This window comes from Pongo abelii, chromosome 3 (genome assembly GCF_028885655.2).
Source record: "Pongo abelii isolate AG06213 chromosome 3, NHGRI_mPonAbe1-v2.0_pri, whole genome shotgun sequence".
Taxonomy (NCBI): Eukaryota; Metazoa; Chordata; class Mammalia; order Primates; family Hominidae; genus Pongo; species Pongo abelii.
Genome location: NC_071988.2, coordinates 134,799,089 through 134,825,970, shown reverse-complemented (window position 1 = coordinate 134,825,970; position 26,882 = coordinate 134,799,089). Strand labels below are relative to the sequence as shown.

The 26,882-nt window shown below is 37.5% G+C and overlaps 1 protein-coding gene and 1 long non-coding RNA gene across 26 annotated transcripts in view; one reads left to right on the top strand and one right to left on the bottom strand.

Annotated features, from left to right (window-relative positions):
• ANK2 (ankyrin 2) overlaps positions 1–26,882 on the bottom strand; it is a 683,465-nt gene that overhangs the window by 326,110 nt on the left and 330,473 nt on the right. For 5 of the 25 annotated variants that reach the window (XM_063723586.1, XM_063723587.1, XM_054554356.2 and 2 more), the window contains exon 1: positions 5,501–6,848. The exons of 4 other annotated variants lie outside the window; for them this stretch is intronic. In XM_063723586.1, coding sequence (XP_063579656.1) covers positions 5,501–5,584 — 84 coding nt within the window. In that variant the 5' untranslated portion in view covers positions 5,585–6,848. Of the gene's footprint in view, positions 1–5,500; positions 6,850–26,882 lie in introns of those variants that run through there. 16 more of the 25 variants (XM_054554362.2, XM_063723591.1, XM_054554373.2 and 13 more) reach the window with 8 other exon arrangements.
• On the top strand, positions 10,560–25,986 carry LOC129059060 (uncharacterized). The gene is made up of 5 exons (XR_008524689.1): positions 10,560–10,813; positions 13,863–14,021; positions 19,308–19,408; positions 20,606–20,717; positions 25,583–25,986. It is a non-coding gene; the product is annotated as an uncharacterized LOC129059060 (long non-coding RNA).

Here is a 26,882-nt window from a genome sequence, read left to right as displayed (position 1 = left end):
CTAATTTTTTATTTTTATTTATTTTTTTAGATACAGGGTCTTGCTATCTTGCCTAGGCTGGTCTCAAACTCCTGGGCTCAAGCAATCCTCCCGCCTCAGCCTCCCAAAGTGCTGGGGTTACAGGTGTGAGCCACTGCACCTGGCTGAGACAATGGTTCTAAACTTGAGTGCGCATAAGAAAGAGTTGGGAGCGTGTTAAAAATCCTCAAAGGTTCTGATACACAGCAGGTCTGAAGTGGGTCCTAAGAAGTGAATTATTTTAGCAGACAACCCAGGTAATTCTGGTAGTTGTGGTCAGTAGATAGCACTTTGAAATATGCTGCTCTAAGAAGGATAAATTAGTTATTACTAAGACATGAAATTATCAGTGAAAAAATTAATATCATAAAGGTGAGTAAATAGAAACAGAGAGGAAGACATTGAAAGAATATCACAGAATACCAGGTTATAAGTTATTTTTCTTTCCAATAAAAATTTCCATCATCCCTGACAGATGGTCATTTTAAATACCTTCAGTGATGGGGAATTACTGTCTTCAGGCAACACATGCTATTTTGGGTTATAAGTTGGTATTTTATAAAGGGCAAATGGTAAGTTATTTGAAAGACTGAAGAAATAGGGATATTATTCAGAATAAATTATACATGGAAGCCTTTCTAGATATCAGTAAACTAGATAAGGCATCAACTTTAAATTCAAAATTAATTGACTCCAATACTATTTGGACACCCAAATGTTGGATCTACTACCTGATTTCACTAAAAAGGGCATAGTTTCTTTGGCTGCTATAAAAATAAACCTTTTGATATGTACCTCATTCACATTTCTATGGTACAACATTTTAACCACACATCTGGCAACACTTTCATCTTTCATCTCTCTATTTAGGCAGTAGCCTAAACAGCCATTAAATATGTGTGTGTGTGTGTGTGTGTGTGTGTGTGTACCTTCAAAATATTTTGCAATGCTTATGAATATCTTAGTGATCCAGATCAAAGCATCTTCAATAAATATAAGGTATCCTATAAAGCCATTTTATCCTACCACTCTGTTGAAAATAATAGTGCTGATATTTTATTTTTATCTTCATATCATTATTCCACTAAATGGGAAAAACAGTAAGTAAACCATTTACTCATGTACTTGTTTTAGAAGAACTCACAAGCCTAGTGGTTTCAGATGGTTGTCACCTGTGATTGATGCTTGGGCATTCCCATTTCCAATTATGTAAATTACCAAAATCTCCTACAGCCTCTTTTAGCATAAATCCACTGCTATGTTATTGCTACAAAATTGGAAAATGTGTGGAGCTGCACACATAAATATGGTCTTGGATTATTTTAACCTAATCTGTCAAAATAGTGGAATAGTGGAATAAGTTTTATAGTCTCATGCCTGTAATGCCAGCATTTTGAGAGGATGAGAGAGAATTGCTTGAGACCAAGAGTTCAAGACCAGCCTGGGTTCCTTAGGGAGACTCTGTCTCCACAAAAAGTTAAAAAAACAAAAATAGCCAGCTGTACCTGCAGTGCCAGCTACAAGGGAGGCTGAGGCAGGAAGATTGCTTGAGCCAGGTGGGTTGATGCTGCAGTGAGCCATGATCACACCACTGTACTCCAGCCTGGGTGACAGAATAAGACCCTGCCTCAAAAAATATAAAAATCTTTATAGAGTTGTCTGGGACTTAGAGTAGGCTCAAAGCTGTCTTACACGGATACATTTCACATAGCTACCAATGCTTCTTTTTAGTCCTGGATTCCAGTTGAGAATTAGAATAGCCCCCATTTCCTCTTCGCCACTGAACCACCACTAGAACATCAATCCCAAGTCTGCACCTTGGGCAATATCTGTTAGTATGAAATATCTTGGCCCTAAGAAAACTTTGTTGAAGTATCAGATGAAGGTTTACATGACTACTTTAACAACATTACTACCTACAATTTATTTTCTTTGGGTACTAAAGAGTATCCAATAATAAACAAGTCTTTCTCTCTCTCTCCAAAGGTATCTTTGTGTTCAAGCTGGAAAATGAGAAAGGCAGCCACTGACCTACAGGAGTGGGCCTGGTACTATCAGCTAGGCCTCAATGTTCTCCTATTGAACATAAAAAATTTCTCAAAGCATCAACATTGGACAAGGCCACTCTGACCATGACAGAGTAAAACCAAAACAGCACCACTCCCATATCGTGTCTGAACACAGACAAAACAAAGACGTTGTCCAAGACACAAAATACCAAACATCTCCCTCTCTTGCCAAATGAGATTGCTGCCTCCTTACAGCTATAGCTTTAGTAACGCTCTAGCCTGTTCTCCTGTAGATAAGACTGACTGGGATACACAATCGTAGAATTGTTCCTGCTTTCTGGGAGTACCCCATCCCCAGAGTGAGCCACCACTCTCTTGAACCCTCTTTCAAATTACTCAACTGAAGCCCGTATCCTGTGCATTCTTCCTGGCACCCGCTTACTGAGATGCCCCCATGGTTCCCCATGATGTGTATCCTCCTCGCGGCAATGAGTCATAAACCCATCATGTTCAACCACCAGTGTACTCCTTGTGGTTTCTGAGTGGAGAGCACCGACAAGCTCACTTACTGAAGCCAAAATAGACATTCTTAAGTAAAGCTCAAAGAATTTCTATTCTCAACACACTCAGTAAAATTCTGACATAAATAAATTCCTCCTTGAGCTTATTTTCCCACATTGTAGGTCTGGTGGCAAAAGACCCTTTAGCTCTTTCCCTCAGAAGAGGTACTTTTGGAAGGTACAGAATAAACAAGTAAATTACGGCCCATCTGTTACTTATTTACGAGAGATAGAGGCATGATTTCAAGGAATATGATTCAGTAGGATAGATCCACACCCAGGCCATAGTGAGCTTGGTGGTCCGTAATCCTGGATGCTTAAGTAGAATCCCACAGCAGATTCAATGTAAACCTCTAGTAGAAAAACAAACAACTGAATTGAAGTGATGTGACATTGACTTTACTCCAATTTTTGCTTTCTCAGCTTTTATGCTTATTAGGGATACTTATCTCTTTAGCATTAATGTCCTCATCAAGGCACGTTTAATGGTCTAGTGTTTAAATATGAAAATGTAAGTTTCTTGCTGTGCAAAATAATGTGAAACAATAATATAAAGACCTAAGGTACATTTATGTAAATCTCAATGATTTGTATGAGATAAAAAAGTTTCCAATTATAGCATATAACTTTTGACATTTTGAAAAATGACTACTAGCCTTTGCAAAGCACCAATATTGGATTCTGTCATTTCTGCCTCTCTCAAAAGTATAAACAGATTTTTCTCTTAAAAGGCTTATTGCAATAAACAAATTCCATTTAAGAGAATAACACCTGAAAGTTATTGCCATTGACTATATGTTTTAAATACTGTTCAAATAATCATATATACATTATTTCTAATCCTCACAAAATATTCTATATATAATTATTCTCATTTTACAGATGAATCCCTGGATTCATTAAATGAGAAATTAAATGATGTGCTCCAAACACACAAAATTAAAGGGTAGAACTGAGATTCAGACCCACTTATGTCTGACTGACTAGGCAAGCTGAGGGATGTGTATGTGTGTGTTTATGTGTGTGCATCCCCTAATCTATTATGTAATTAGCATTTTTTTCAAGAGCAATTTCTTTTAGGTGAAACTCCTTTTAACACTCAATATTCGTGGTGCTTTAACAGACACATTCAAAACTTGCTCTTTCATTTTGGATGCAAATTTGGAAAAAGACTTACTCCTAAAATAAATTTATTTGAGAAAATTCAGCTTAAAGATATGATAGTTACATAGGATGTAACTATCGTAGTTAACATAGGACGTAACTAACATAGGATACATTACATAGGATGATTTTGTTGTCTCTACCTCCTCAAAGACTCTAAAATGGCTTTGGTCATGTGAAGTTAGTATCATCATTCAGAGCTCAAAAATCTCAAGATTCATTCTCCACCCCTTTAATAGTCCTGAGTATATTGTTTCTAAAGCACCACAGGGACTTTAGAGAGAAAATACGGGATTTTGAAATGATAATGTGAATTAAAACAAAAATTCCTTTTTCTTTCTTTCTTTTTCCCTCTCTCTTGCTTGCTCGCACTCTCTCTTCTATTTTCTTTTTCTTTTTTTATGTTGTTCAATTAGCTAACACTCTATAAAAATGCCCTCAAGGTCTAGAGGATCTGGAATGCTTAGGTACAAAAGGAAAAGGACATTCTACCAATGTTCCTGCTTGCCCTGAATTATCCTTTTGCCTGTTATCAGATTGCATCACTATCTCTACGCTATGATTAAAAATCATCACATGCTTATTTTTATCAAATTGCATGATACCATACAAATATACTACTCCCTTGTTTGCTGATACAGTGATCTTTTAAATATCAGAGGTTGCAAATTATTTACAATCTTTAGACTATAAAACATTTAGTACACTAGACATCTAGAATTTTGAAACACAATGCAACTTCATTAGCAAAATGAAAAATATTCATTTGTTCATGCTTATTATTTTTGCAATCTGCTTATTCAAAATCCGAAACCATCTAACGTTGAAAGCCATTTACATTACAATCATATCTAATATCCTGCCCATATTATTGCTCCAGGAAATAAATGCATTTTAGGAGAATTTATTTATAGAGCATCTCTTTCAGAGGTGAGGCACAGGGAAGCTCTGTGAGGCTGCAACAGTTTACCAGGAGTCAGGCCATAAAGAAAGAAGTGCTGGCATTGGGTGGGGCTGAATAGTTTGCATCTTTTCCCACTGTTTCTCACTGCTATCATTTCCATGAAAATCGAGGGTGTGGGAATGTATGCCACAGTAAGAAATCCTACAGACTGCTTTGTGTGCCCAAAAGCCCCCACCCCATAACATCTTTAGCTGTTTTTCTTATCATTGAAAGAGCTATCACACTAATGTCTGGGAAAACTGCAGAGGAGCTAAGCAAGCCAAAGAAATATCATGCTGGGGATGATATTTCTCCTGTCACAGCAGTCTTTTCTCCTTAGGAGGAATACACTTAGCATGAAACCAAAAGGCTTTTGCTGTCTAGCCATCTCAGGATCATCATAGAGCAAACGCATCTGGCCAAAAATCCACCTTTTGCTTCACAATCCACCTTGCTTAACACTCTTCCTTTGAAACACTAAAAATAAAACGACTCTCTCTACCCAGTTAACACCAGAAGTATCCATCAGTGGCCACGGTCCTCAGTAATCCACATGTGGAACACACCTTATCTCTATTCACTTCACCATGCTCCAGTCAGTGTATCCATTATGAGCCATGGTTCCTTTACTATTCTCAAAAAGCAGCATTTTGCACCTGCCTCTTTAAAAAGCAAGGCTTGGCACTGTTATCGTCTACAGTTACTCATAATGCTCCACGGTTTCCATAGCCTCGCTGATATTACACACTCACACATGCACACACATACATATTTATACACAGACATTCCTAATTCCGGCGATTTACCTTCTTGGGTCTTTTTCTCCTCTGACTACTGCCGTTAAACTTCTCTCCACTGTCGCTTTTCTGAGCTGCATCTTCGTTCATCATTTTGAACAATTTGGAAAGAAAATATCTCTGCCATCAAACCGTGCCGCCTGTACAGACCACTAGCGAGTATGCACTTACTGGAGGAAAGCAGGAGGAGGAGGAGGGGTGGGGAAGGGGCGCGCACTGGGAGGGTAAGGACGGTGACGTTGCCATGGCAGCAGCTGCCACAACTGTTTATCTGACTGCATTGTTAAATCTGATTCAACCAATTACCATCAGGAACCAGTTACAATGAAGAAAGCCTTGAAAAAAGAATGCCAGGGACTCGAATGATTTGGGGACTCTGCTGGTTGGTTTCTGACACACCCTTGATAGGATCAGCTCTCAACCCACACACAAAACCTGTACTTAATTTTCTTCCTACAGGTACTTCAACACGGAACAGACACAATGCATAATGAGAAAACAGTAAGATTCTAGAATGTGTCTCTGAACCTGAAGAGGTACATTTAGCCAGTCAAGAGGCTACTTAAGGAAAAGGATTGGCTATTAATATCCTAAAGTGAATATAAGAAAGCTATGTTTTTCAGATGTCATTCACTTGGTTTAAAATATAACCTTTTGAAACTACGCTCAAGGATGACTTCTGTCATAAAGCCTTGAGAACAGCTTCTCCAACCTCCAGATAACCCCAACCACTCTCTTCTCCTGTGCCTTCTCTTTCCAATGTAAGCTTCTGACAGAGTACCTGTGACAATGTATTACACAACTGTGCAGATACCTAACCATCTTTTCTTGATAGGCCAAGAGCTTTAGATCAGGAGTGTGTGTGTGTGTGTGTGTGTGTGTGTGTGTGTGTGTGTGTGTCTGGGTAGGGGGAGAACTGAATTTCCCAGAACCAAGCATAATCCATGGCACATTAAAGGCAGTTAATCAAGGCTTGTTAAATATCTAAGACACTATCAGTAACACAAACATAAAAAACTAATGGAGTTACAATATTTTATAACTTATTTCAAAAGTTTTCTTAACCTAATTGTGCCTATTGACTGATGAATAAAACACAATCCCTCCTCTCCAGGGGTGTATACTATAAAGTTCTGGAATTCTTCTTGATTTAAAAAAAATGGGGCTTGTTTTTATAACAAGAAACCCAAATTCACTTATTGATTAAGGTGGCCATACTTGTATATTTAAAAATATTAACTTGAAGGCTGGGCGCAGTGGCTCATGCCTGTAATCCGAGCATTTTGGGAGGCCAAGGCAGGTGGATCGCGAGGTGAGGAGCTCGACACCAGCCTGGCCAACGTGATGAAATCCTGTCTCTACCAAAAATACAAAAAAAAAAAAAAAAAAAAATTAGCCAGGTGTGGGGAGGCTGGGGCAGGATAATTGCTTGAACTCAGGAGGCGAAGGTTGCAGTGAGTCAAGATTGCCCCCAGTTCATTCTAGAGCCTTGGTGACAGAGTAAGACTCTGCCTTGAAAAAAATATATATATATATCTATAGATATATACATACATATATATATAGATAGATATATATACATATATATATATAAACTTGTAGATGCAACCAGAACCTAATATACTTTGTACAAATGCACATATGTATATTCTAAACACTTGCCCTTATTCCCAGACAATGAACGTAAAGTATAATACACAGCATACTTAGAAGTAAAAATAGAGTAAGGATTAAACCAATGAGATAGTGTACATAAATGCACTCTGAAATTGGAAGATGCCTATGTAAATGTGTTGCTATTGCTAATCTTATTATTATTATTACAAATATAGACAGTTTTCAACTCTGAAAGTGTACCTTAAGAAACATATTTATGTGAAAATGACTGCAGCAGTTGAGAACTCACATTTCCATCAGACACAGCAACAAAAATTCACCTTTTTCCCCATTGCTGTTAGGATTGCTCTTTCCCTCTGCCTTACCACCCTAAGGCCCCTCCACATCGTCATCTAGAGTCAACCCTGTTTTGCTGCCTCTCACTCCCTCCACCCTCCTCCTGCTTCAGCAGACCCATTCCACCAATGCCATTCTCTCACCATTGCTTCAGTGGTATCTTGGATCACACAGCCAGGCCAAAGAGGCAAAGGTTCTCTTTTTTTTAAAACAAAACCCCAAAGAGCTTCTACAGAAGCCTCCAGAAGCCCAACTCCCACTGTGGTCAGAGCCCCCACTGAAATCCCCATGCCATTTCCTACTCCCCTACCACCTGCTTTCCCAACCCCTCACTCATTCCCTCACCTCGTCCCATTAGATGCCCTTTTCTTGACCTTTCTTGGGAGCAGCCTCAGCTTGGACACATTCAGTTACTCGATAAATATTTATTGGATGATTATCATGTGCCAGGAACTGAGCACTAGAGGCACATTGCGCTAACTACTGTGGATATCATGACAAACAAAACAGGCAACATTTTTGCAGTCATAGTGCTTACATTCTAACAGTGGAACTAGGTGGTAAACAAAAATAATAGTGACAAATGCTCTGGGGAAAAAAAGGAGAATAAGGAGTGATGAGAGACACATGTTACTGTACTTAGCACACAAGGTGCTAAGGAATGCTCTTTAGAAATCTGAATGAAGGGACCAAGCCAAGCAATTATCTGAAGGAAGAATATTCTAGGCAAACAGAATAGCAGTTCAAAGGTCCTGAGATGGGAACTTCTTGGCAAAAATGTTGAGGAAACTATTATACCACGAAAAGAAGAAGCAAAATGGAAGACCTTTATTGTAACTGGATCTATAAGAGAGAGATGCTATTAATGTTCTTCTTTGTCAGTTGAAGTCAGAACATGTTTTTCAATCAATGTGTTTGGTAGCCCAATTAGTAATAGAATCATTGCTTTGACATCACCTCTGCAATGCAAATTGAAAACAAATGTACTTCGTATTTCAACAATGTATGAATTAGTAACTTCTGATTATGTGCTGACAGCCTTTGTAACAATGCCTCCTCTGTCAACATTCAAACATACAGTGCATGGTTGTAAATTCTCAGATTTTGGCTTCTCAGTTTGACAGTCTGCTATACCCTACTGGCTGCTTGTGTATCTTAGTGTGTTGGTGCTGCTATAACAAAATACCTGAGATGAGGTAATTTGTAAATAATAGAAATTTATTTGTCACAGTTCTGAGGCTGGGAAGTTCCAAGATCAAGGCACCAGCAGGCTCACCGTCTGGTGAGGGCCAGGTCTCTTCTTCCCAGATGGCATATTGAACACTGTCCTCACATGGCAGAAGGAAAGAAAAGCAAAAAGGGCCTACCTAGTTCCCTCCAGCCCTTTTATACTTAATCACCTCCTAAAGGCCCAATCCCCTAACACCATCACATTGGGGGTTAAGTTTCAACATAATTTTGGAGGGGACACAAATATTCAAGCCATAGCAGTGTCATTCTGAAATATTACTTAAACTTGTATACAATGCACTTCCTGTACAAAGTATTGCCCAAATGCTATACAGTATAACATAGATGTAAACATCTAAATTCTGTATAAAATAAAAATCCCAGCCAGTAGCTAAACAGGTGCCGGTAGTATTGTATCAATTACAACATTGGGGGTAAATGTCTCTCTGACATTTTCTATAGAAAATGTCAAGATGTTATAAGTGTTTGGGCAGTCATCTTTCCTCTTCTGAAAGCTTTCCGTCAATTTCCTTGTGCCTGTCTGCCGAGTATTCTTCACTTCCTATCCTAATGTACATTTTCCAGTGGGCATGTCCCTAACTGGACTCTAAGCTCCTTGAGGGCAGGATTAATATCTATCTTGGCATGCCACATAAAGCCTACTGCAGTGCATGGCATATAATAGGGGACTAGGAGCTATTTTTAAATGCAGTAAAGAAACATTTTCAGTATTCACTATGAGTTTTTATTTACAATTAGACATCTAAAAGATTATTTTTTATTTCTTAGATTTTTCTTTCCCTTTATGTACTTTCTGATATCTAAGAGCTATATATAATTTTAAATAAGATTTTTACAGATATTTGAGAAAATGGAGTTGCTGCAGGCACAATAGCAATGATGATAATAACTTACATTTGCATTTTATGATTCATAAAGCCCTTTTAGCTCCTGGAATGGAAGCTCCATGAGAACAGAGATCTTTGTTGTTCTCGCTGATATAATTCAAGCACCTATAAGAGTGCCAGCATATGACAGATACTCAATAAATGCTAAGTGACTTTACGGGATTCTCATAACCACACAAGAAGGTTAGTGTCAACCACAGAACAGGTGATAAAACTGAAATAAAAAGTGGGTTTGGTGACTTGTCCAAAGTAAGAAAGTTAATAAGATATACAGCTTAAGTTCATCAGATTTGAAGGCTGTTGTTCTTTTATTAAATCATAGCTGGCTTCAATGAAAAGCAGCCACTTAATAAAGTATAAGATGGACAAAGACTAAGACGGAAAATGCCAGGAACAGAAACCGCTGTCAGATGACAATGACCCAGGTAGAAATATGAAGATGTCTTTATTGGTTTTACGTTAAGCATATTTTATAGGCATGGAGTTTTAGAGGTGATTATTCTAATTTTCATATGCCTATTCTATTTTATTAAACCATGAGAGTTAATAGTATTAAGAGCTCTAACATACTATTTAAATTCATAACATTATTTGAGTGAGGTAAAGTTCTCTGAAGTATAAGGCTTTAGGTCTTACAAGTAGATTATCTCCATTTGTGAGTCAAGAGTTGTCTGTTGTTACAAATGCATTTTTTCACAGAAACTATGTTAAAAATCTCAGTTCTCTAAAGCCCTCAAAATGATTTCCCACTCACTATTACTTAAGGTAGAAAATCTTAACTTGGCAAAGATCCAATGGGGACACCAAAGCATTTTTTTTTCCTTTTTGGACACATAGCTAGACTACTGTTGTGGGTTGTACTGTGTCCCCCTAAAAGATATGTTCAAGCCCTAATATCTAGCACTTGTAAATGTGACCTTATTTGGAAATAGGGTCTTTGCAGATGTAATCCTGTTAAGATGAGGTCATAATGGACTAGGGTGGGCTAACCCAATGACCAGATGTCCTTATAAGAGGAGAAAAAACTAGATGTAGAGACACACAGAGAAAAGATGGCCATGCAAAGACAGAGGCAGAAATTGGAGTGATGTAGCTACAAGGCAAAGGATGCCAATGATTGCCAGGAACCACTAGAAGCTGGGAAGAGACAGGGGAGGATCCTTCTCCAGAGCCTTCAGAAGGAACATAGCCCTGAAGATTCCGTGGTTTTGCACTTCTAGTCTTCATAACTGTGAGAGAATACAGTTCTGTTATTTTAAGCCACCCAGTTTGTAGTGCTTTGCTATGGCAACCCTAGGAAACTAGTACAGTCATATTTTCCATCCTCCCTTATAGTTGGTTGCAGCCTTGAGATTTAGTTCTAACCTGTAGAATGTAGGTGGAAGTGTATGCCACGTTCAAGCCTAGTTAATAAACCCTCCCATGAGTAATCTCTATTCATGTGCTAGCTGAATACACAGGCAGACAAAACCTAGAAGGTGGAAGAGCAAAAACTGGGGAAAGGCTGAATCCCTGAATTACTGTATGGAGCAGAGTCCTTCTTATTCCCTTTTTTATTAAACCTCATAGGACACAAGTAACTTTTTCTCAGGCGAGTTTAATCACTGAGATTATGGTGTTGTTTATGAAAACAGCTAGCCTATAGTAACTAACCATATCTACCCATGTTTTTAAGGGAATACATAGTTATATTTCCACTTTACAATGTCTGTTATGTGAATGATACTCCCATTGCACCAACATTCTTAGCTGTTGAAAATTGATCCTATGTCCTGTATTAAAGGCATTAGTCTGGTAAGAAAGGGAACCAAAAGGAATTACAGGGAGATCAGAAGAGATGAGGAGAAAAATATTGTTTATTAGGGGTGGGTAGCAAAAAGGAATGCCTGCCAGATCTATAGAATCACAATCCCAGAGCAGCTTCTGTCCACTTTCCTTTTCCTCCTGCCTCTCTTCCTCAATAAATCCTTTGTGTCCTTTTCTGTTGCCAAAAGTCATTGCTTTGACCATGGTGGTCTCCCTTCTTGACTCACTGAGAATGTAAACACAGAATGCTTGCCTGTCTTACAAACAAACACATGACTTTTTTGACGTTCCCTAAGAATTCTTCTTTTTTCTTTCTTTTTTATACTTTTGTTATCAGTGGGGAAAAGATATGGAATATAAAGATAACAAAGAGAAAATCCAGCTTCCCAAAATACACAATAAAAAAGCCCCTGGTCAACCAGGCACAGTGGCTCATGCCTGTAATCCCAGTGCTTTGGGGGGGCAAAGCAGGAAGACCACTTAAGCCCAGGAATTCAAGACCAGCCTGAGCAACATAGTGAGACCCTGTGTCTATTTTTTTTTAAAAGCCCCTGGTATTTGTTGGAATGTACACAGACTTGGGGTCAGATCTACTTCTGAGCCTGGGGACTGCTCTCCTCCAGTGCCCTCCCTGAATTGCCAAGTGTCTGTCCTAGTGTTAGTCTATACTTCTTCTTTTCCATAGAAGACCTGGAAGGACTCTATTTAGTAGTTCCACCTCCTTGGAAGCTAAAGTGAGGATCATGGGCCAGGCAAGAGGCCTTTTTTATTTATTTCCCCCAGTTCTTAGTAGTTACACCATCAGCATCAGCAAGAAGTACTTCTTCTCCCTCCTTCAGATCCTTTCGTTCCTCTCACCTTTGTCTTTCTCCTCTAAATTTATTTATTCCTTTATTCATCCAACAGATTTTTGGGGGGTCACTGACTACTATATGCTAGACCCCATGCTAGTTGCTGGGGCTTTGGCATGAACTAGATAATCTTTTTCCTTACAGAGCTTACAATCTAAAGCTAGTGATGGTCATAGAACCAGAAATACAGTAACATCCTCTGTAGGAGATAAGGTATTACAGAAGCATAAAACAGGGGCACCAAACCTAGTCTGAAAGAGCAAGAAAAGTCTCTGAGAGAAAGTGACTTGTAAACTGAGAAGATCTGAGCTGTAAATAGAAATTATCTAAATGAAAAGGAAGGTATAAGTGGGAGTTAAAGAATAATTTGAGCAAAAACAACAGCACTGGAGAATGCCCTCTGGTGGAAAAGACCATGACATTGGCAGAACTGAGATGAGGCCCACATAGTTGAATGGTAGCTTCCAGCCAGGCCTGCAGTAGTGACTCCATCCTAGGCCTAAAAGTATCAGCAAGCATGTTTGTCCATAGACTATCAGTGTCCCACATAGGTATCTGTTACTGACAAAACGTTTGTGTCCCTGCAAAATTTACATGTTGAAATTCAAACCCCCAGTGTGATGGTGTTAGAAGACAAGGCCTTTGGGAGGTGTATTAGTCAGAGTTCTCTAGAGAAATAGAACAAACAGGATATATAGCGATAAATAGATGAGGGGATTTATTATGGAAATTGGCTCATACCACTGCAGAGGCTGAGAAGTCCCAAAATAAAACATCTGCAAGCTGGAGAACCAAGAAAGCTTGTGGTATAATTCAGGCTGAGGCCAAAGGCCTGAGACTCCAAGAGCCAGGGTGAGGGTGGAGGGGCTGGTGTAAGCCCTGGAGTCTGAAGGCCTAGAACTGAAAACTCTGATGTCTGAGGGCAGGAAGAGATGGATGTCCCAACTGAAGAAGACAGAGAATTCATCCTTCGTCTCCCTTTTTGTTCTATCTGCACCTTCAATGGAGTAAATGGTGCTAGCCCACATCGGTGAGGGTGAATCTTCTTTACTCAGTTGACTAATTGAAACGCTAATCTCTTCCAAGAAACTTTCTCACAGACACACTCAGAAATCATGTTTTACCAGCTATCTGGGTATTCCTTAACCCAGTCGAGTTGACACATAAAATTAACTATCAGAGTAGGTAATTAGGTCATAAGCGTGGACTGCTCATGAATGAGATTAGTGCCCTTAAGGAGAAACAGAAGAAAGATTATTTGTCTCTCAGCTGTGAGAAGATACAATGAGAAGACAGTCATCTGCAAACCAGAAAGTGGGCCTGGGCCCTCACCAGACACTGACTCTGCCTGCACTTTGACCTTGGACTTTCCAGTCCTCAAACCTATGAGAAATAAACGTTTGTTGTTTAAGCCACCCAGTCTACAGTATTCTGTTACAGCAGCCTAAACTAATATAGTACCCATGTGTCGTACCTAATCATTATTATATACCTTGTGAACCATGTAGTAAGATGGCCCTGTTAGCTTACGGAAAATATTTCCCTAAAACTAGGGTGTTATATACTGGTGATATGGCTAAAAAGGGGCAGATTTTGCAACCATGTAACATACTTCCTCTGAAGTTTCAGGGAATATGTTTGGAGATAGAAGAACCAGTCTTATGCCTAGGCAAGAAGAATTCCATGACCACCAAACTGAGCCCATCTCCCATGAAGAGCTGGAGAGATTTGAGAAGCCACACCCAGCATCATCCTCAGCCTGATATTACCAGCTGTTCCTTGGTAAAATATATCATGTGTGCTTATTGCAGCACATTTAAATTAAACCAGAGAGGGGCATGGGAAGATGCCAGAGATGCAGGGAGTAAAGAGCTCAACAGGCCATGTTAAGGATTCGGGATTTAGACCTAAAAGCCATCAAAGCCATTTAATGGTTTAAAGAGAGAAGTGAAATGATAAAATCTGAAGTTTTTGTAAAGAGCATTCCTTCTAAAGAGTTATTGAATGGGAACTAAGCAGCAAATGGATGTGATGAGAGGTATCTAAGAGTCTATAATATCAGTCCTGTAGAGAGATGATGATGAGGGGTGGACAGATGTGTTAGTCTGTCACCACCAAAAATGTTATATTCACGAGTCCTAGGAGGAAGTGAGAAACAAGAAGAGGACAGTGGGAAGGCACCTTGCCTAAACAGAAAGAGACCTCATTATCACAAAAGTCTCACACGGGGAAGGGCTCTCAAAGAAAAATTTGTGAAATCCATTTCATTTGACAAAGGAGGGAACAAGACCCAAAAACATTAGGGACTTCTCTCAAGGTACCACAATTAGTTAGCATAGGGAAGACAGGACCCAGGACTCATGCCACCTCACTAAGTAGCCTTTACACCTTGGTCATCTTCACACGGATGAGCTTTAAAAGGTGGCGTTACATCTTACCTGCTATGATTTGAAATTAAGGAGCCATAAAATCTTGCTTAAGGTGTAAAAGACCAGAGAGAAATGAGTCCACTAAACAACTACCCTCCTCAGTGAATGATTAAGGGAGGAAAGACCTTTGTGTCTGATGTAAATATGGAGTGTCTCCTTTCTGAATTGCAACCAGCTCAATCAAGGTTTCACTGAGATGGATTTTAAAGCAGCAGCAGCAGCAGCAGCAGCAGCAGCAGCAGCAATTGTTTAGGGACCTACTTGTTTTCGCTTTATACCAGTCCAACATAAGGTTTACCAAAGAGGTAATTTGGTTGCAAAATTTACCCTGTCCAATCTAAAAAAAGAACTTTTGGAAATCATAACACACAATTTTAACACCTCACTTCACCTGAGACAAATATTAAATTTAGCCTAGTGATTAATAATGTCTTATTTACATAAATATCAGCAACAATATTTTAGATGAAATGTAGAATTTCACTGAAGAATAACAAAATGTGGGTGAGCTCACCATCTACATGCTCCCGGCTAGGTCAGTTTTTTAGGACGCATTATCATCTGCTTGCTCTACTATACATTCAGTCTCTAGTGATATTAGTTCTTGAAAATAGCTGTTATAATTGGGTTTTCCTGTAAATGCAAATAAATAGCACATTGGGGTAGGTCGTGTCCTTGAAAGACATATTTTTTCAGGGGCAACTTAATTTATTACTGTAAACATTTTCTATCTTAAACCAGCTTAAAAATAAGTTATTGCAAATTTTTTTCTTTTAACAAAAGAAAAAGTCCGGGCCCATTGATAAAAAGTCAACAAATAACCTAGAGCCTCCATATTTAAGTCCATTATAAATGTAAATCATATTTTAAAAGATACGTACCTATGGCGGTGATGAAATTTACAAGAAGACAAAGAATCCCAATGTTAGAAGATAACTTAGAAACCATTGTATCTAGCTCCTACCTCTCAGAAAGTAAGACAATTGGAACCCCCTAGGCTATGTCACCTACTCAAGGTGGCATATACAGTTAGGCACTTTGAACTAAATTCTCAGTTTTCTTATTCCTAATCCAGTGTTAATATATTCTAGTGGGGTGTCTTTCGGCTAAAATGAATTCAGGAGCCCCCACTCCTCAGCAAACACATAGGCCCAGCAATTGCTCAGTGCTCTGAGAGTGAGAAAAAAAAATATGTAAATCATTATCTACGAGGCAGAAATGTTTCAGATGTTTCAGGCATTACAAGCAGAGAGCTGAATAAGAGAAAACGATTTTTTGTTGTTATTGTTGTTTTGCAAAATGCTGCAAAATACCCCAAGTTAAGATCAGGGGTTTCTATAATGGAATCGAAGGAGAAGAAGGCAAAAAAGGATTAACTTGGAGATGAGCCTGTTTTTCACAACGTTACCCTTTGCCAAAGAATCTCAAGAATGGTGGAAACCAATGATAATACGAACATAAAAGCTTCAAGGAGCCTTTAAATAGCTATAATTTAAAAAAATAGATGGCAAAGGAAGTCGGTTTGCTATCTTATCACTCTTGTGAATTAATAATTAATGACTGACCACTACAATTCCTTCCATTTAGTAAAAAAAAAAAAAAAAAAAAAAAAAAACAGAAAGAGTTTATTACCTTTTAGTGTTCTCTAACTTTTAACTACCATCCAGTCAGGAATGGTGGCATTCTAATTACCTATTACCTCACAAAATACCTCATAAACTTACTGTCTTAAAATAATTTCATTTTTCTCACAAATTTGTGAGTCAGGGATTAAGGAAGGGCTCACCTGGCTGATTCATTCTGATACAGGTGGTGTCAGCTGGGGCAGCTCAGGCTGGAGGATCTACTCCTACCATAGCATCCTTACTCACACACCTGATTTCTTGGTGCTTGTTGCTCTCTCTCTCTTCCCATGTGGCATTTCATTCTTCAAGGCCTCTCCACATGGCTTGGGTTTTCACTGTATGGTGGTTTGAACATAGTTGCATTCTTTTATTACAGTTGGCTTCCTAGAGGCCAGGAAATGGCAAGTGCCTATCCAGTTAAGGGCTCTGCCATATTTTATTGGTCAAAGCAGTCACAGGGCCCTTCCAGATTCAAGGGGTGAAGAAATCGACGCCACCTCTTGTTGAGGGGGTAGGTGGAAAGGTCACACTGCTGAGGAGCATATGGAAGGGGAGCCATCTTGGAAAATGTACTAGGCCACAGATGGCCAGCAAGTAAAGTAGGCCAGAGAGAGAGAAAGCAGACAGGCTGACTTTGCATACTATACTAAGGGGGTCTTTTCCCAAAGGAACAGACTCTGCTAGCCAGAACTGCAATGTTCTGCATTCCCTTTATTCATTTAAAAAAAAAAAGTTATCAATGAATTTCTGAAATGATTACATATTACTGGGTCAAACTCTACTATTTCTTCTCAAAAAAAAGTCTGTGTCGATCTTCGAAGATGAGTTTCACGTATCCTGCTTTCTGAATGTGAGCTACTATCTAATCAATTCACTGGAATTCTTTCATATTAAACTACAGTGCAGCTTTTTTTGAACTTTCTTTAGCCTCTCTCTTTTCACTCTCCTTGGCCCCTCCTCTTCTACATAACATCTATATGACCTCCTAACAGCCTTAAATTCTATACCAAAAAAAGATAATTAAAAAACAAGCTTAAAAATGAAAAAAAGTATATCATAACTTAGAACTAATTTGAACTAATGTCTAAAAAGGGACACATGTAGTGCAAGCATAATTATTGTTCATTAGCTTCAAACTCTATACTAGGAAAATGATTAAACACATAATAGAGTTGGAAGAAAGTTTATTAACTTGTTAACAACCTGCTACTGCAGTCTAGAATTTAGTCTTTAGTTCTGATTTACATAAATATTGGATATTATTTGTGCTGGGCCTTAACAAAACCTATACATCTGACAAATTCCCTTGTTCTCTTCTATTTAGGCCTTATTCATGTTTCTGGCTTAGAGTAACACTACAACAAAAAATATCTACTTTAATTATTTAATTTGCTTAACAACCAAGAACAAATTGTGACTTGGGCCTTGATAATGTGGTGATAATCAGACCTGGAGAGTATGCAAATTCAAGTAGGAAAAACAATCCTCCTCAAGAAATTTCATCAAGTCCTACACAAAAAAACTTAGGAACCAAAGTATGGTCAATCCTTCTATTTTGGTCACATTGACTATACAAATTACTACATAGTATCTGCTTGCCGGTTTGTCTTGCATAAGTGTCAAAAAAATAACTTTTGCCAGCCTGTTAATTTGCAAAAACATTTAGAGTATAACAATAATAATACATTTAATGCTACACAGATTGAAATTGATGAGAACAACTAAGTATAATAGTATTTCACAAATCTAATCAGTTGAGACTCAGAATATTAATGCCACACTTAGACCTCAAGCTGTTCTAATTAAAACTGTAGAAATCTAAGTAAAAATTTAGTTATGTCCATTGATTTACAACATTTCCAATTTTATTTATGCCTAACCAATTATAAGAGTATTTCCTGGGCCCATAAATCTGTCAGCCTAGAAAGTGTTGAACTGTGAAGGAGCTGAGATCTTATCCTACTTGCAAGTTAACAAGTTAGTTTGCTACAATCTCATAGATTGTGGCAGAAGATATGAGACTCCCAGGTCAGAAACAAAGAGCTGTATTATTATATACCACTGCAAGCAACATTAGCATCAGCATATTTGTGTCAGTTTCCCTGCTCCCAATTAAAGTAATGTGTACAGGCTAGATGGATGCCAGCACACTCAGCAGACTGTGTACCAGAGAGAAACCCTGAGTTTAGGAAGCCTGAATCTTTTATAGTGGGCAATAAATATGTGTGTACTTTGCTCCAGAGGGAACCTTTAACTTTATTATACTGGCTAGTAAGCATGCCAGACTTTTGCTTCTCTGTGCTGCTTGCTATAGCAACATCTTGGAAAAAAATAATCTAGAACAAAGACAGTCCGTGCCTCTGCTTGCAAGATGTACAGAAATGCAAGAAATCTACAGAACATTGTTTCAACAGAAAGTTTCAAAAAATATAGGTTATTTTGCAGTTGTGGCACAAAGTGTGAATTTGCCCTTTGTGTCACAGTCTAAATTTAAGTGGAAACTAGATGAGATTTCCTTCAAATTTCCTGCAGGCATACATATCTGTGTAGTAAGATGTAACAGTTAGCTTAATTATAAACATTTGGAAGATTATCTGTAGTCTTACCCAAATCACTATGGTATACAATCAGAAGCAATGGCTGAAGGTCAGCACACTCAGATTTTAAGCCCCATGCTGTCCTTAACTGACAACAGGACTCACAAAAAATCATATAACTTACTTGGTCCTCAGTTTCTGTATCTCTTCAAATGTGTGATTACTTCGTAATTTTTCTCCTAGATAATTTTCTTTTTGTTTGTTTCAAGTCCTGGATGTGGCATCTAAACTCCCTGATAATTTTCTACTTTTTTTTTTTACTACTAAAAGTCCTTGAATCTATGAAGTTACATTTCAAAGTGGAAAAAATGACTCAAAGAGAGTTTTAAGGAGGAGATTAAATGGCCAGTGATTCAATATCAGACAAAATGTAATGTAGCTGTCTTCGTTTTCAATTCCCTTTTCTTTTTCCACTAGAAAACACAGACATTGGAAGACGTATGAGACTACGGAACCTAATTTTCTCAAGGTCAACAAATAGAGTTGGAAAATAACAAAGGAACAAAGAAATGCTGACAGTAATTATGCAAATTATTTAGGCCTGAAAAACAGTTTGAGCAGTTGTACAAATGCTATGGTGTTTCACCCATTAATTTGGACAGAAATTTTTAAAATCTATGTTTGAACGTCTAGTAACTTTTCCCTCTCCTCTGTCCGATTTCTTATATCCAGTATAAAACATTTTATTTTTCCTCTGGAAACACATCTTAGGTATTCTTTCCATTCTCTGTTGCTCCACCCCTTTTTCTCTCCTATCTGAATTATTTTAATCAACAGGATTTGCTATCTCCCTGCCTTCATGTTTTCTCCTCCAATCTTACTTCCAGACAGTTGTATTTTTATTCTTCATAAAAAAAGTTTTTAGTCTTCAGCATTTTCAGAATAAAGGTGAAACATCTCCAACTATTGCCCAAATTCATCTACACATTCCTGCCCTCAAGCATTTTACTCGAATATCTGTAAAAGGAGATAGATAAATCAAAATAGAGTACGATCAAATTTTTATTAAGGACGAGTTACCAGAGCTTCTAAGAGGAGCATCAAATCCTATTTTCCTGGGCTGGTGAAAAATTTCCAGATTAAAAAATACCTATTTTATTTTCTTTCATCTCCCTAAAACCTACCTACCTCAAATCCCAAACTGACCATGAAGCTTTTTCCAAAAATGGCAAACTACATTAAACTTTCTTTCTCTTTTGATCACTATGCCACTTCTTGTCTATATTAATCACACAAGCTAGTTCTCGTTAACTGCTTAATATGCATCTGTATTTTCTTTCCAACTGGATAAATCCAGAACACCCCCTTCCCAACCCACCTGCAGCACACACCACAAAAAAAAAGGTACCTTTTGATACATATCATTTTATTCTGAGTGAAAGCCACTCTTGGTATCTGATATTTCTTCCACAGACTCATAACATCTAGAATAGTAGAAAAGCCTACTTTTTAAGAAAAAAGGGGAAAAAATGGAAGGTAGATGTGAAGCCAAGTTAGAAAAACGATGAGGTTCTCAAGGTTTGAACACAAAGTTTGTTCCAAAAATTACATTATATATGACTTGAGTTCCTAGATAGCCCACAGAAACATTTGTTCTCTGCAAAACAGTTTTCAATTATATCTAATCATTATTATTTCAATTACACCTAATGGAAAATAATTATTATGTCTATTTAATAATGTCTAAACTGTTGTTTTAAACATTTCTTCCATAGGAAAATGAATTTCATACTCCAGTAGTGTTACCAAACTACATTTACCCATCATGGTAGCCTAAGCCAGGAAGTGGAGAAAAGAGAAGGATGTCATTAAGTGGAAAATAATCAGGTAATTCACTCACTCTCTACATTTTCCCAGAAAGATTGTCAATATTTCTTCAGCAAACATTATTATGCACCTGCTAAGTGCCAGCTTCTCTTCTCCTTTCTACAGATAAAAAGATAATTTAGACATGATTCTTGCCCTCAAGGACATGCATAAAAAGCTACTCTCTTCTCACTGAAAAATGTGTTCCCACTTTCACTTAAACCTAGGAAAGTTAAAACCACCCCCAGGAGGTTTCTTTATATTGTCTGCAGTCTTTTCTCATGAATATTTTCTTTCCAGTAATGCTGGTCACAAAGCAGACAGTGTGTATTTCTTGATCAACTGAATAGATTGGAGATAAATCAGGATTACTCAGTTATTACTAGTTTAATTGAAAAACTACATCAGGTTATAAGCTAAATAAAAATACAAACAAACAGCAGATTCCTCTTTTTTGCCAATCTAAGGAACACTCGTGATCCAGTAAAAACTTATCTTGATTTCTGCTCTTGATATAATCGTCATCCTTAACGTGTTCCTATCAAGAATCCTATCTCAAACCATCTTCAAGGTATTCCTATTCCAATATTTAACCCAGGTCTTCCTGGGAGTCAGAGCTTTTTCCTCCTGAACTTTTTAGGTAATTCCCAGCAAATTACTCATTCTATTCTGTTAGCTAACCGGGCATGGCAACATACAGAAAAACGAAGCAAGCAGGAAAAGAGCAGATCTACCCACTGGGTCTGGAGACCTGGCTGGCAGTGGAGGCTCAGCTAGCAAGCCAAGACACATTGTTCAAGATAGTTAAGACAGTTCTACCTATAATTCAGACAGCCAGGCATCTATGGTGTAGGAGTGAGGCAACGTAGAAGGAGAGAATCAAGGCAGGTGATTGCTGGAGGTTGTCAATATGGAGGTCGACTGCTAGTAACAAATGGGCAGTTAGATTAGTTAAATGGAAACTATCCGTTTGTTTTTTATCATAAAGAGTTGCATACATGGATGGGATTCTTTATAATATTGGATAACGGCAGTAATAAAAGTGACAAATTCCATCTGACCAATTTGCAGTTTAGATACTTTATACACACACACACGCACACACACACACTTCTTTCTCAAATTGTAACTATTATAAGAGAAATAAATCTCTTTTCTCCAAAAATATAACTAGGCATGTGATAATAACACTAACTTATCATTTGATGTGTTTGGGTATTTCTCTGTGTTTCCTAGATTTAATTCCTTAGAGAGCACTTTTCCCGTATCATGCCATTACAGACCTTGAGCTTTTTTGTCTGCTTTACTGGAGAAGCAGAACATAAGAATCCCATTCCTGGATAGACCACTAATTGGATTATAACCATGGGCAACTTACTTTTCCTGAATTGCAGTGTCTTAATTTCTAAAATAAGAAGGTTACACTATAGTTAAGACTTCTGAGGTTGTAATCCTGGTACATACTCAGCCATTCTATCCTCATGTAATACAAAATAGAGATGTTATCCTATGCTACACTGGTGGCAACATGGTATTCCTTGGATCCCTATTTATCAAGTTCCTAAGGCCAGGTAATATGTAGTTTTGCAAATACAGGACAGAGACCATTTAATTTTTCTTAAGTGTAATCCAACTTAAACGGCCCAATGTGGACAAATGGAGTAGTGCTTGTGATTCCACATGGACGCACATGCTTTTCCTGATACTGGAAGCTATTTTATGATATAGTGAATGTCAGCTGGGAGCTCCTAAAGCTCACTCCAAAATCGGATTTCTCTAGAAAAACTCTATGCTTTCCTGGATAGAAGAATGTTTCATCTAAAAGCTTGATAGCAGATATTTTCAGAAAAGATCTATCTACAAGCACTTGAGTGAGTATTCTAACTCAGCCTAGGAGCACTATCCTATCAGGGAGAAAACACTACAGGGTGACTTTCTCTTTGAATAATATATTAAAAAATAAAACACATTTAATTGTAAAAGAGTATTTTCCTTCTCTCTAAAGTGATTTTTAAATCTTTCACTGGTATCACTGACTTTGAATAACAGAAGTAGCTGCTTTTTGGCAATACCTCAAAGTCATGTTACAGCCTTACTCATTGCTAAATGAAAGATGTGAGGACCATATAATCATTCCTGAGACTCTGTTTCCAGAGTCCCAACACCAACAGTACCAGACTCGGAAATTTAAGGGTTTACACTCTCCGCATGGAATCCTCCTGTAATAACAGTTAAAAGGGTGAAGGTGGGAATGAAGAACACCCGGCACTGGAAAAGGACTCAGAGGCAAGACAGTATCCACTGCCTTACATTCTGTATTTTTAACCCATGCCCTTTCTTGGCTTTCCACACAGTTTGTGCCCCAGGTCTGGGACAAGGCCATCTAACAACAGCTTTTCTATATTAGAAACCAATTCAAAAATTAGATCAACAAAAGAAGACATGAATCCAAAACATTCTATATCTCTTTCTCCCTCAAAAAACAAACAAGCTTATGATTTAAGTTGCATATATTTTTCAAATAGTGTGTGCAGCCTTAGAGTGGTACAGTAAGTAGAACTGTCAATTAGCGTCAAAATAATGCTTTGATTCATTTGTAATAGCATTAGCATTCCTGTCAAGGATTTTTGGGATGTTTGGGTTTGAGAAGTTCTTTATGTCTAAAGTACTCGATTGGGCTCATTGAGGAGTTAAGCTATAACTTGACCACACAGTAATTACATCTAATTATGATTACCTCAAAACACACTATGATTAACCTGAGTGAATACAAATGTCTTGTTTTCAAAAAGAAAAAAATGGAAAGAAAGAAGAAAAGCACACATAGAGTTTCCTGCAGGTTTTGCATACCCTTGCATTTGATATTGAGAATTTCTCTGTTTTATTCATCATGTGTTCTCCATTTACTAAATAACAGGAGAAGAGGTGTTCAGATGGGATTTCTCAATTCTTGTTTAATGAGAAGCTTCTCCTAGCTACCTCCTGCTGAACCCTGCAGTTACATCTATCCTGATAAAATCCTGATAACAAAAGAACAAAAGAACAAACCACTGGTCTACTTAAGGTTTCATCAGTGATAACACTAAGTCATCAAGTCAAACAAGAATACCAAAAAAATAGAAATGGGGTGGGAGTGAGGGAGATGAAATAATATCTTTACTTTAATTATACTTCCATGATTGAGTAAACCTCATTTTAAGTGCCTCTATCCCTTAGGAAGAAGTTTAGAGTCAAATCATCCCAGCTTACTAATAAGCAAGAAGTCAGCCCATTTGCCCATTATCCTGCAACAGTCCCCAAGGCATCCTCTCTGTCCTTAAATAAATAGATCCAAAGCAAGATGAATGAATGGTTCAGGGAAAGATAAATATCTCCAGAAAAATGCAATAAAGAGAAATTTTGAGCCAATTAATAAATTATTATAAAAGTAATTTTTTTCTAATGCATCTTAATAGGAGTCTCGCAGATACTAATGTTGTAGAGCTCTTCCCTCCATTTATTTTAAATTAAAATTTGTAATATATTTTAAAGAGTTTTTGGCAAACTTCAAATTAGAGTCACAAAGCTGGCAGACAATTCAAGTCAGCTGTTAAGTATTTTTCAAGCAAGCAAATATCTTAAATCTTAAAGAAAAATGACCATTCATTATCTTAGTGAAGCTTTCCAGGATGGTCATTTTACTATTCTCTTTGTCTCTCATAATATCTATCAAGCTGATAGCCCACCAAAATGTCTTTTTCCTTTCACCAAGCCCATTTTTCTTCCATCTCAATATAAAGTGGAAATGATCAACATCCCCCTCACTTAAAAATCTTTTCCTATTCTTAAAAGTGTCTATACAAGGCAGTTTTCAGCTCATCTTTTGAAATGTTTTAAACCTGTACTCATCTACGGCCTTCTTTTCCTTTCTTTCCTGTTATTTGGATTATTTTTTAACATTCTTTAGTTTTACCTTTTAGTTCTTAAAGTACCTCGGCCATTCACAAACATAGAAATAATATAAGCCACAGTCATCATGATACAGATTTTTTTTAAACAATGGCAGTGAATTACTGACCCATATTCAGCTTGTAACAGATTTCTTCCTGTTCTTTTCCTTCATTTCTAGCACTGAGTCCAATCCTGCATTTACATTACAAAAGGCATCACACTTTTCTGCATGGGATTTTTATTCTCTGCTTTTAAAAGTACTTTAGTTTTATTTCTATCTTTTGAGATCTTACCTAATTTGATTATCAAGGACAAATCTGACAGACATATTCTAGACTCCTAAGCGGTAGTCCCAAACCAGTCCTGTTGTTTGAAATCTCATCAGTAAGGAATTGAGCTATGGAAAATTAAATAGGTTCTTGTGTCAAACATTCTCCTTGTTAAACAGTTCATCCAGGCTAGAGATGACCACCTTGTTTAAGAAGATATCAAGTGAGCCACATATAAGATGTTCCATTCTCTAAATGGTTGAGACTTCCCTAATATATTATTTGATTTCTTTTACTGTTATATAAACAATTGACTCTTTTCTGATTTTATGTTAGTTCTACCAACACACACTTCATTTTCAATATTACCTTTCTATACATTCTAATTTTGTTGCCCTTTCATGGTATTTATAATTCACATAGTACACAAGATTTTTAATTTGCATTTTTGTTTTAGATAATAAATATAATTATTAACTTTTCATGTGGAAAATTATATCTTATTAGCAAGTAAATTAAAAAGTAAAGCAGATTATACATTCCAACGTCAAATAGAACAATGAGAACCATGTAAAATTGTATGGATGTTAATCAAATGACTAGGTATTCATATTTTATTGTTTCTCTCACAGAATTTAAGAAAAGGTCAATAGACATCTCCATAACTGTACCTCCTTAATCTACTAGGGCATTTTGAGAGTGGTGTCTTTGGCCGTCGAGACAAGTCAGTCATTCTGAGGCATGGATGGACAGAGAGCAAGCACTGGCAAGAACGAGAAGAGATGAATAGATCAGGCTCTCTCTGGGTATAAAACTCTGAGCAGTTCACTTCAACTCATTGGATCTTGGTAGGCCTCAGACCCACTAATTACTGTAGTTTCTTAAGGCCTCAAGGTTCGTTTTCTAAAGAAGAACTCCTGCCACATTCATTTATAGCTATCTTCTAAAAATACCCAAATCTGGCTGCGCAGTGGCTCATGCCTGTAATCCCAGCACTTTGGAAGGGTGAGGTGGGAGGATTGCTTTAGACCAGCATGGGTAACACAGCAAGACCCCACCTCTACAAAAAATAAATAAAGAAATAAAAATTAGCTGGGTGAAGTGGTGTGTGCCTATAGTTCCAACTACTCAGGAGGCTGAGGCAGGAGAATTGCTTGAGCCCAGGAGTTAGAGGATGTAGTGAGTTGTAATCATGCCACTGACTCCAGCCTGGATGACAGAGTGTCCCGTTTCCAAAAAAAAAAACAAAAACAAAAACAAAAAACAAATCCTCCTATCATGAGTCTTTCCTTTAGAATAATTTTGCTTTCTTAAAATATTATTTTTCTAAGAATTAATAGCAAGTAATATATAATCCACACTTATGTATATGTTAAAAGTGCCTGGAGTTTTTTCAGTTACTCTAAATCCAGCTTTTTATTTTAATCTTCTAAATCCACTCCATTGTGTTGACACCAGATATGATCAGGTCTTTAGAAGCTGAGTTGCACTAACAGAACATGTAGCAACATGTTATTCCAAGATATTAGCTTATATTAATACACAATGATTGAGTTGACTGAGTACTTCAATCCCCTACCTGAGGAGACTGCGTATATTGGGTTCACATACAGCAATATATAATGGAAGTAGATGGTCTTTGCGGTATCTTTCCTGCAACCTGGGAGTTAGTGAATCATTTTTCCTCATTGTGGAAACAATACGCATTTTTTGTTGTCTCAAATAAAATCATTCTTCTCATTTATTTTAGGTTTCTTATCCCAAAACCTGCTTCAAAGCAAACATGTTATCTTAGTAGGACAAGGTCAATTTACAAATTAAGCCCCTAAACAAAAAAAGGACCTCTTTTACTTGAGTTGTTGCAAAATAAATCTCCAGCCTTCCCTCATACCTCCAAACATAATTGGCTTTTACTCCTTTGTTCCACTGTGTCCTTAGAACATGTCTCTATTGTAGTGCTTATATACCATCCTGCAATTATTTAGTG